General features: G+C 40.1%; 1 protein-coding gene across 1 annotated transcript in view; it reads right to left on the minus strand.

The window, feature by feature from the left end:
• dph1 (diphthamide biosynthesis 1) overlaps positions 1-12,099 on the minus strand; it is a 70,595-nt gene that overhangs the window by 12,495 nt on the left and 46,001 nt on the right. Inside the window, exons 4-8 of the mRNA XM_063493380.1 lie at positions 10,887-11,008; positions 7,221-7,375; positions 5,607-5,728; positions 2,805-2,873; positions 1,931-2,087 (exon numbers count right to left, since the gene is read on the minus strand). Of these exons, the coding sequence (XP_063349450.1) occupies positions 1,931-2,087; positions 2,805-2,873; positions 5,607-5,728; positions 7,221-7,375; positions 10,887-11,008 (625 nt within the window). The remainder of the gene's footprint in view (positions 1-1,930; positions 2,088-2,804; positions 2,874-5,606; positions 5,729-7,220; positions 7,376-10,886; positions 11,009-12,099) is intronic.

The raw sequence follows: 12,099 nt of genomic DNA on the forward strand, positions 1-12,099 counted from the left end.
GGGTGCTGAACAGTCTGATGAAACCTACACAATTACATCACCAGCAAAGCTGCAGTTCTAATGTGCCTGGTTTCTCTCCACTCTAAGTCCACCTGAAAATTCTGTCCATAGATTTGACAGAACAAAGGTTTAAAACAATAAAATAAATAAATAAATCAGCCCAGCTACAACTCAGAACACACTTTACTTGGTGAGGTATTGTACACAATAGTTTTGAGCTTTTTCTGCACGGAAAGTTTCCAACACAGTTAGCAACTGAATCATCAGTGTCCCCCACACCCATCTGGTAAAATTCACTTTCTGGAAAAGGGCAGTCCAGCCAGAAGTTATAAAACATTATACCATTAGAAAGACATTTTTCACAACAGAAAACTGACAGACAAGCGAGACAAAGACAGTGTGGCTGGCAAGTAGCAGTCTCACATGTGGCTATCATTCCTCAGGGTTGGTGAATAAGGCCTGATGGGCACAAGCCCAGTCACCAGACCTTATAAAACATGTCATTAAATTAAACTGTTTAGCCAAATCAAGGAACTTGGTTCTTTTTCTCACTCTGTCTTTTTAGTTGTGGGTAGCGGACTGAGGCGTTACTTGGGAATCCAAAAGGCAGACAAACCAGAAGATATCCCATAAATCCTTCTTTGATGAGATATAGGTAAAATGTGACTGTTATCCGCTGTCCTTGGGAGTATCTTGCAACATTTAGATCACTGTGCTCTTATCAGATAGTTCTGCCCCCTTACTTGAGAGGTTATCGGACACTACACTTCCTAATCTTAAAAGATCTCTGGTGAGTTTGTATTCAAATCCCTTTTTTTAAATCCACCCCCGAATGCAACACAAAGATTAAACTTTTCACTCTAGTTGACATTTATACATCAGTGCTAACATAATCTCTTGAGTCTGGATATTTGCGAACAAGTCAAGTCTATGGATGTACACTCGCTGAGGAAGTATTAAACCATTTACATCTAGCATTTAGATGGAGGCTCCAGTTTTTCATACAGCAATCCATACAGCACTGAATTATTACTGATTAAATTATGATTTAATTAGTAATAAGTAAAATTCAAAACAGTAGGGAAAAGAAGGGGAAACAAAACAAATAAAAAGGAACAAACAGGAGAAAAACAAACTGGCAATTGAAGAGAGAGCAAGGCAGGAGGACCGGCTGCAAGTTAAGAGTGACTAGAGACCTTCACACATGCTAATACATAATATCTTGTACTTGCACAGACTGAGCTTCTCACTTATGAGTCTGCACCAAATATACCAGCCTTTGACCGTGTGCACTTACTATACTATTTATGAATTCTCATGCCAATAGTTCTAAGCAAGGTTTGTCTTACCTACAAAGTGTGATGAGAGCATTAAACAGTTACCGATAGATAATTTAAAATCATTTATGTATAAAAATACCCCACATTTCACTGAATTATTACAATTAACCAGTTGAATACTGCTTAGAAATGCTTGCTGAACAAGAACGTGAGCTGCATTTCTAAGTGGCTGAATTTTCCAGAGTTAATTTATGCAAATAATGTGATGGGACTGTGCTGCAAAAAGCTTTCACCGAGGAAAAGTAAAGTCTGTTCTTTATGCTTTGAGATGTTTATTTGTAGTTGTTCATTTCATGTTTGTATTGTGGAAGCAATAACAGAAAACGTTCAAAATCATACATCACTAGTAACACTCAAACACAGTCATGCTTGAAGCCAGCAGCGAGATCAAGGATAAGATTTTCTATGGCTGTTTGGCTGCATCATCCTAAATTTGAAATAACAAGCTCCCAGTGTGACGACTTCTTGTCTTATTACTACTTCATGTCACCAAATCACTTGTCAAAAAAACTCGTGCTAAGAAATATTACAAGCCGTTGCACAAGTGGCCTCGGGACATGTAGAGTGTTGAAATGAGGATGCAAACTCACCTCCAGGACTTTAGGGCTGCCCTGTCGGCCAAGCGTGCCCAAGATCAGTCCCCATCTCTGGGCCAGTCGAGCCTTGTCAATAGCCTGGAGCCTTAAAGCGCGCATGGCTTCGTGGTCGTAGTATTCCCTGGAGAACACCTTACTGTAGGGGTCATATCTACAAGCACAGTCAGGCAGAAAAAGGCTGAAAACCACAGATGTGAACAGGACGTGTCGATACTTTTGAAAGAATGAACCTGATTACACATATTACAATCCATTGTTCTGGTATCAATCTCAAGGACAGAAATGCACCCCAAAAAAAAAAAAGAAGAAGAAGAAAAAAAGGTGAAAAATCCAATCACAAAAAGTCATCAAATACAACAGGAGTTAGTGTATCTGAGGGAAAATAGATTTATTTTTGAGCATCTAATCTCCTTTTCTCTGGTACAAGGGGTATACTTGAGATTAGAATCTTGTTTATGAGAGAGACCTGTGATCTGTGCAGCAGTGCATATGTCTATAACAACACAATTTCACTTTGCATGCAAGTAAGCCTCATCAAAACAGAACTTGAGCTTCACATAATGTTATCATGCCACTGCGATAAGGTGAATAATCAGGACTGCAAGCAGTTTTTAAATTTAAACAGCACTAAAAAGCATCATAAGATTCTGAGCCTAGAACATAATTTGAGGATCCAAAAAGGTGATTATGAATGTTGATCGCTTCCGTACTTAAAAAAATGTTTTACTTTTTTCATTGCAATTATTACAAAAAGTTTATTTTACATCATTTGCTCCCAAATTATCAAACTAACACTAGTGCTATAATAAAATCGTTGCACGATTTTGTATCATATAAAGAGAGATATACATGAAATATGTGACAATACCTGTAGGCAGGAATGTCTGGGTTTGCAATCATGATTGATTCCAGGTGAAATCTTCCATCTCCAAGATAACTGTAGAAAGATACCAATCAATTCAATGTTTGAGGTGAATGAAAGGAGAGGAAAAATAAAGTGTGCAAAGAAAATTCCCTGAAGATGATTAAAATTCATTGTGCAGCCATAAGAAATGCTGACCTATTCTCTTATTCTCTCCATCAGCGTTTTCTCTCTGTTTTTTTTTTTAACATTGTCTTTTAATTTATGTCTGCAGCCTCTTAACAGAAGACCAAAGTGTTTTCGGGCAGAAGCCCTACGGCTTGGGTGGAGGGTCTGCCCACTTCTGCTGTTTGGGAATGTGACCTCAACGAGCGGAGCACGCTGTTTACAGAGAATACAAGCTCTTCCAATTAACCCAGGGTCTGGTGCTGGGGATTCACCAGAGCGCAAGGAGACGTGGAGTTCACAAACCACAAACACTGAGTGACATGGAGGTGTCTGAAAATGCAAGGTCTCCTACATAAACGCCCCTTGGGGTCAGCCTGAGAACAATCCTGTTGTTAGTGTGAGGGGGACTCAGGTCAGTACCCCTACTCATTACTTAGCAGGGGTCTCAAAAGGCCTACTGTGCCAGGACGTGCAATTAAACCCACTAATTGGTCAGTGTTTAGAGTGGCTCAAAGCAGGCTGTGGGTGGTTTGCCATACAGGCTACCAAGAGACACGACTAGCCGAGGCTCTATTTGTTAGCAAGTGCATGATTGTGTGTAAGCACGTTTGTCTCTGTTTACATCTGTGTAATAACACTGAACACAAAATGAACTCAAGGAGAGCCTCTGTTGCACTGCCTCTCTTTGCTTAGAAACATCCAAGGCCCTCGTATAATTATGTTCCCAACAATAAGCCTGCTGCATTTCAGTCACGGTTGTCCTCAGCACTCTGCGGCTCTAAAAGGTTGGTGTGCTTTAACTCTCCCTATGACCACAGTCCTTCTATCTATATTCTTTATTTTTCAAAAGTGCTCTCACTAGAATGGCAGAATGCTGTGTGTCTGTGCGTTACGCAACTGCCTATTTTCACATTCACATCTTCATATTGTTCTACTATGAGTGAGAGCTAGAGGTGGCAGATCGAAATGGGCGAATGGCCATTTCAATACACTTTAAAAATACTTTTCATTATGGAAATGACAGAGACTAAGACCTTTTAGAGCTTCAAAATCACCCTTAAAGACTAATGCATCACTATTCATTCTCCATATTGCTCAAGCGGGTCAAAACTTTGATAAAATGCAATTACAGCTTGAGCACACACCACTTTTTAGTAGAACTTGCTCATTTCGAATTCATATAGGATGACTTGATATTAAAAATTCATTTATTGCTATAATACAGGTGCTGAACAAAACCATGCACTGTAAAAAAGAAATCATATTAAGAGCAGATCTGCTCTGCTTTCGTTAGTGACAGTGAACAATCAAAGTGCCATTACTCGAATAATTCGTTAAAGTAAAAGGAGACTGATCAGCAGAGGGAAACCATTTCGCTGTAGCTGTACTTCTGATATAGCTGTCACATCAAAATAAAATGTTTCAGCTATATATTTTTAGACTGAAATTTAACACTAGGGGATGGTGCTACCAGTGAGGTTAAAGTCCTCATCATTGCTCATGTGTTCAATGTAACACGTGTGGATTAAATGAGAAAGAGAGCAACATACATCCCTCAGGTAGGCTAATCGATTTTCCCTCCCAGCACACCTCTGCACAAGCCAGCTGACACATCAAAGACAATGCACATTGGATTAGAAGGTGAAACACACTCTGACCCTTCCACAGCTTTCACACATACAAAGAGACACACTGAAACAGACACACAGTACACATCACTTTTATATCCACTTATGCATATAGCAAAGCCCGTCCTTGTGCAGCTGTTATGCACTGGGAGATTTTAATCGCATGGACAAACATTAGATGCGTGCAGATCAGACATATGGGGCTGTGCACCTAGGCATAATTATATCAAGGGAACATCATCTCACTGTGCACTACAAAGCATAAGATTTATCTACTGCAGACCAGCACCAGATGTATAGACACACAGTAGCTGCGGAGGTGTTGTTTGTTAGTTGGACCTGTTACTTTGCCAAGCGTTTTCCTCCCTGCAGCACAGGCAAAATAAGCATCACTTTGACACATCGCACATGAACGGTGTTTTTGTGAAAATACACAGGAAGTAGTCTTTTAGGGTACATGCAGCTCCTGACTGGATGCATCATCTTTTTTTTCTGATTAAGATTAAATAAATGGGGAAAATAAGAAATGAAAACGGGCAATCAGACAAGCTGAAACAAATTTACAGACAAACTAATATATCAAGGAAACCTGTCAATCCTTACTATGGCAACGTATAGTAGGTGTTATATTTTGCTAAAGCGTTTCCTTAAATCTAAATTATAAAACATGTGAATATATTGACTCTGGCTTGAAACAAGCCAAAGGTGTCTGAATACATACAATTCAAGCTATTCAAGGTGGCGGTTTCTGGCTGCTTATAGCTCACAGATATGGCTGGTTATCATAGCCAGCTCTGTCTGGTGTGACAGGCATTATGGCATACAGATTATTACTCATGCCACATGGGTGGGCATGGCAATAGCAGGCTTTACTATGGAAGGAAAGGAGAGAGAAGACAATGGCTGGATGAGTCAATGCTGGATCTCTGCAGCTATCTAATCTGTGCTAACTAAAAAAAAGGAACTGGGCAGACACCGTAAGGTGGGAGACAGGAGGAATAAGATTTCTTACACAATGGCATTGACATGGCGCTCCAAGCGAGGGGAGGTGCAGCCCAAAATTTCTCCCGGTGACAGAGGGCGACACTGTGGGACAAGCACATCATACTCTGGCTTGAGGGCTACACTCACAGCCTGGAATATGGAGGAAGGAGAAGGGATTATATTCTCTGTGCACATATTTAATCAGGTTCTTCACTTTTGATGGTTCATTTTTACATTTTTAATAACGGAAAAATAACAAGAGATGCATCGAATATGAATGTGGCTGAGTCTGAACCTACAGAAAACATACAGACCAAACATTTTTCTTCATCTTCCATCAGGCTCTGTGCTGTAGGACATTTAAGTAAAACAAAACAATAGATATTACATTAAAGCCAAGTCTGCCTTTTAATGGGTTTCAAGGGTTGCATTGCAATTTTACATTTGATGTAAATCAAGTGATATTAATGCAGAGACCTGCACTTTAATGTAGTGTCCATTGTTTTATTTTAAATTGAACATGCTAAAGATATGAACCAGAGGAATAAAAACGTGCAACTGTCTGTGGTCTCGATTCAATGTATGCAAAAGGGAAAAACAGAACTAAAAGTCAGAAGATAGGGGATTACCACTATTACCACTGGTGCAAATATATAGAATATTATAATAATATAATATTTTTAAAAGACTGAAAATGTCGACTTCAAGTGATACTGAAAGGGTCATGAATGATTTTCTGCCAGAAGTGTAACTCTTAACACACAACTGGTGTTTAAATCCTCATGCTTCTGCAAAGCACCAAAAAAGAGTGCTTTAATTTTTAGAAAAATGAACTAGTTCATGTGTACTCATTTAGATGAAAAGAGAAAATGAGTGAACAATTATTATAAGAAAAAAAAAGGAAAAAGTGTGTGTGTTCTGAGGCAGAAGGATAAACAAAGGATTTAAGGCTAATTTAAGGCAGTCCACAGGGGATACGGGTGAACTTCTCCCGCCCGTACTGTGTGACCCCAACAAGCCTACACACATAAGACACGAGTGAGATTGGAGCAAGCATGCACACAAAACACAGAGACTTATGCAGACATATACACATAGACGGACTCAAACATCTCATCATATAATGTGACCTGTTAGGGTAGAGCTTGATTTAAAAATAGTGGTGGTTGCATTAGTAAAGGTCCAAAGTGGTGCTGGTTCAACACAGCATATGAAAGCAGCAAAATGCATTATAGAAAAGGGAGGCAGCCAGCCTGAAAGAAGGCTGCTCGAGCTTAATACTATAGCTGCTGCCACTGCTTATATAAAGAGCACTACTGAGCACGATGCTGAACCGAGCGGCCTTCCGAGTTCATTGCACCTTTCAAATCCAAAATAACTGCTGCCGGATTTGTCAAACCCACACTTGAACTGAGCTTTAAGAGCGGCGTGTGAGCTTGTTCATAAAAGCCAGGAACTGCAAAAAAAGTATACTGTACAAATGCAGAGACGTGTGTGTGTGTATTCCTGTACTGTACAGAAAAATATACTCTTTATGTAATACGGAAAATACAAGTGACAATAACTGTGTGCGTCAGCTCTCTCCGACGCGAGAATCACACACAAATGCACACAAAGTCTGACAGAACCGGCGCTTAATCACCTGCAGCGCCGCCACAAACTGAATAGTGCTGACGAGTGCAAGAGACTGTCCAGGAGAGAAGTTGAACTTGATTGTGTCCAGGAAGTGTGCATTGTCCATCTGGATATCCACAAACACATACAGCATCTTGATACCTGCTGTCGAGTCTATGGGGACTGCAGCAAGACAAAGACAAAAGAAAGACAGATGAATACTTCAGTCCTGCTTCTTTAGACTGCTGTATATAGTATTCATGGAACATCAAAACATAAACATATATACACATAGCAATACAGCTACACAGATAGACTGTATGTGAGCATACTGCAAATATAAAGATCATACGGTACGCACCTATGTGACATAACTGAAACATAGAGAGTGAGAGTCTAGCACGTGCAGGAACTGATGCAAAGACCTCAATTATTTAGGGAAGGAGAAGGACACACGTGATTACTATTAATGCCATTAATTTCACAGACCATTTACTACGCGCCCAGGCCTGGGAGACGTAGCTACAGACATGCTGAGTTAGATGCTGAATAAAGCAGGGGAGAGTCCAAGAAACAAGGGGGGAAAGGGCACAGATAAGAAGGAAGAATTATTGTTTGTGTTGATCATTATAATCGGTCTTCCTCTCTGCTACAGTTAATTTGCAGATCAGAAGCGAGGGGACTTTTTTTGTTACAATTAAGCAAATGGCCCATTATGGTTGAAATGCTTTATGAACAAGTGCAGCTCACTTGATGGCCTAGATTAAAGCAACACTGAGAGAGAGAGCGATATGGGAGCAGGGCTCAACAATGTGCAGATAATAGGGAGTGAATAAAGAGGGGATAGTGGGAAAACATAAGAGCTGTCTTAACAAAGGACTGAAGGCAGCTGTGATGGAAATAGGAGAAGAATGAAACATTCCCATGAAAGTAGGCTGGAAAATAGAGAAATTTAATTTGGGGGTGTGGGCAGATGATTTTATAATAAACTGTATAAAGAGCAAATGCTTTGGAATGGGAGGCAGGAGTGGAAAAAGTAACAGGATACCGAGTGTGTGTTATGGGTATTTAGTTTGAGTGTGAAGGGTAGGTTGTCAATTAACTGGGAACAGAGGTGATGAATGGGCTCACATTTCAGCACCGAGTAAAGGAGAACAGATGGATAGATATTTAAAACAGTGGGGTTTGCTGCAGGCCACACACTGAGTGAGAAACCAAGGAGTTAAATACATCATGAGGGGGAGATAGGTAAAAATCTAGACTGAGACCAACAACCGTCTGTTGCTTGTTTATAGACACTCCCAAAACATAAAAGGGCAGAGGAAAGTGACATCGATCTGTGTTCACATTAGCATGGTAGCCTGAGAGCACTTAGGTGCTGCAATCAGAGACACAGTCAATGAGACAGACACGACTCACTTGCACCATCACTGGTTTTATCCTTTTCATGGCAATAAGCTCACTTAGCACAGCTGCTTATTAATGCCCATGTAAACAAACACAAATGCACACTCAAATTGAACAAAAGGGTGGACATAGTGCTATACTGGCTTGGTTACAAATGGTCTGTTAAAAATCAATATGTAAAAACAAAATCTATTCTGATATTGTACCTCTGTATAATTCATGAACAATAAGCCAATCGTTTGGCATATTGAAAATGTGGTCCTGAAATAATCTGTATTATCTATGTGGGGAAATGTGATAGCATTTAACTTGGATTGGAGAATGGATTTAGCATTTATATAATGAAATAAGAGATGCTTGCTATACTATTATGGTTTAATAAGATATGACATTTATTTGACACAAAAGTTGGGAAATGACAGTGTTAAAGTAGCCAAAACATAAAAAGCAACCTAGCTTGATAAAATAAATAACTGAGAATGGCACAAAATACACAAAGGAGCTCAATTTAACAAGAAAACGGATGTGAGTGATGAGGGCAATATATAAAAATAGAAATGTAATACGATATGGTACTGTGGTGTTGTAGAGGGCAGTCAAGGTTATGCGTTTATTAAATTTATTATCTAAAGCTATTCACCATAGCCACAATCATCTGAAGACTTCTCTATTACCTGATGGAGCAATCCAAACAGTGTATTGATTCACACTGAATTCAAACATTAACAGCAGGACATGAGAGGATTCTCAGTTAAAGTTAAAGTCATAATCTGATACTGCTGACAACATTTCAACTGCTCAAAACAATCAATACAGTCGTATATAATAAAAATCCCACAGCAAGCGTCTACAGATGGGAACTGTTACCCTGGCTGTTATTAAAATTATAAAACTGTTATCCAGTACCACACAAATACGACTAGCTACTCTGAAATCGGTGCCATTGCCATGTTGTGAAATGACTTTAATAGTGAGGATCTACTCATGATGTTTAAGGAAGACCAGTAAAACTTTCCTGGCATTATCGGAGGAGAACTTCTATCTCCTGACAGTTTTCCTTCCTGGAGGCAGAGAAAAAAAAAAGGAGTTCAATTTTGGATTCTATATTTTGATTCCAGTATGTTCCCCAGTTTATCTCAGGCTGTTCTGTTCCAACCACTATGGCATTAAGTTTAAACATCAACAAAAAAGTCCCCAAACTCATATCTGCAAGCAATGTTAGAACTTTAAAACACGGTTTTATGATGTTGCCCAAATTGTCCGGCTCAAACTGGAGGTGCTTTATGATGAGAAAATATGAGAGGACACCACTACTCTTAAAAGCAGATACTGCAGAGGAAATGAAAGGGAAATGAATGAATGCGGGAGAGAGAGTTCCTCTGTGAGTCAGTCAAAACACCGTGTCTTTCATCTCCCACAGGTGGCTGACATCTTGGGGAAACAGTGCAGTGATGTCCTCATGACTGAGAGATGAAGGTCAGGAACGGATGCACGACACCACCATTACATTTGCATTCTCTCAGGATCTGCAGTCCGTTTGGGTTTGTTTGTTTTTTTAATCTCTTCCATCAATTAATATCTGATCTCCATCCCAACCCACAAAGACTTTAACGCCTTTATCCTTGCATTTGCTGGGCTGCTCTCAGCATAAACGGGTACACATCTTATCTTTTGTAAACATACATGCCTGCGTACATAATTGCTCCATGATAATCAAATTATAAATATGCCAACAGCACATACACAAAGACTAACAGAATGAATACAATAAAGCCAAAAGAGAGACAGAGAGCGAAAGAGAGAGTTTTTCAGTAGTATTAAAATTCTGTTGGTCATTTCTGGTATTTGGGATAGGTGAGGTCGTTCTGGCAGAGATATATCAAAACTATTGATTTAACATTTCCTCCCATGTTCTGCGAAAGGCAGACAGTGGGGGCGAGGGTGAAGGTCCTCGAGAACTGCTTGAGGTTTTCAAAGAACGGCTCTAATGCATGTCCTCCATTGATCTGCTGAGTAAATGTGATGCCCAGGCTCCAAACATCTGATATGCTTTCCATACTAGAGTTGGGAAGAATGCACCAACTAGTAACATTTTCCATTGATCGATGGCTTTGTCTGTGAGTCTGTCGTTGTTGGTATGTCTATGTTCTGAAGCTTCTTTTTTTTTTTTAATGCAACCCACTCTTAGTAAGTGGGTGTTTTCGATGCTAGATCACTTGACATTCTCTGCACGAAGAGTCATGAAGAGAGAAAAAAAAACATCCAAATAGACAGTAAAGAGACTCACTTAGGCAACTGTGGCCATAGTGCACCATGAAATCAGCTCCCAGGGCTCGAGCAGTGAAGTCGTCCACACAGCAGGCGCCGTACGTCACATCCCCCATCACAATTGTATCTGCATCTGTGAACCTGGAATTTGGGCAGAGGCTCTAATCACTATTGTTACAGACCATATATGCCGTTGCTTGTTACCATAGCGAATAATACACATAGCATCCAAGGCATGGTGTGATTATGAGCGAGCTGAGTAAGATCAACCCCTATCCACTTGCTGCAGATAGAGTAGACTATATAGCATCTGACAAAGCTACCAGTCAATGACTGACTCACAGTACATCAGGGTGACACATTGCTATTCTTTTGCTCCTTATAACTGGGAGCCAAAGTACAGTACAAGCTGTCTGATAGTTAAAGCCCTGCCAGACGAGGGTTAATGGGTCATCAGTTAGCCTGGCCACAGACAGAACGCTACACGAAGAGAAGAAGCACAAAAGGAAATGTATGACTGATACAAATAGATGAGAGTTTGCAGAGGTCTTTAACAATCTATTTCCCAAATTTGCTGTGAAGGCTGTGAAATACACAGACCATGTGGGCCCTAATGTTCCACTTTGCAGATGTAAAAGGGAAAAAAAACATGCCCTTCTTGAAAGGAACACTAACAAATTACACAGGCATCTGTGGACTCAGTAGTGTTAAAAATAATTGCAGATTGTGCTACTGAAAAACAAGTGCCTACACATATCACCCTTTATGGGCAAATAAAATGCTAAGTAAACCCATAAAGACTAAGTAAAATGAATAAAAGCGGGGAGTAACAGCAAAAAAGAGCTAATGAACAGAAGCTTGAGGCATTGTAAGGGAGGGAAGATGGGTAGACAAGGGGGTGTTTGTAAAAGGAAGTTGTTGCCAGGTATTCGTGGCTGTATTCTGACAGATTTAGGCTAGACAGAAGAGGTAGAACTGAGACGAGAAGAAGGACTTGGGGAAAGGAGAGGAAAGTGATAAACAGAAATGGCTGCACACAGAACTACATCTGTAGAAACCCACAGATTCTTAGTAATACGTCTCCTGCTGCCCAATCTTTCAACCAACATCTACTCTCTGTTTATTCCTCGCTCTGCACCTCGCCAGGGGCTTCACACAAAGTTTCTATTTAGCCTTTCCTCCCTCAATTTCTCTCATGTAATCTCTAGTTTGTGCTCTCTCTAGGCCCCTCA

Source organism: Pelmatolapia mariae, linkage group LG14 (assembly GCF_036321145.2).
Source record: "Pelmatolapia mariae isolate MD_Pm_ZW linkage group LG14, Pm_UMD_F_2, whole genome shotgun sequence".
NCBI lineage: Eukaryota > Metazoa > Chordata > Actinopteri > Cichliformes > Cichlidae > Pelmatolapia > Pelmatolapia mariae.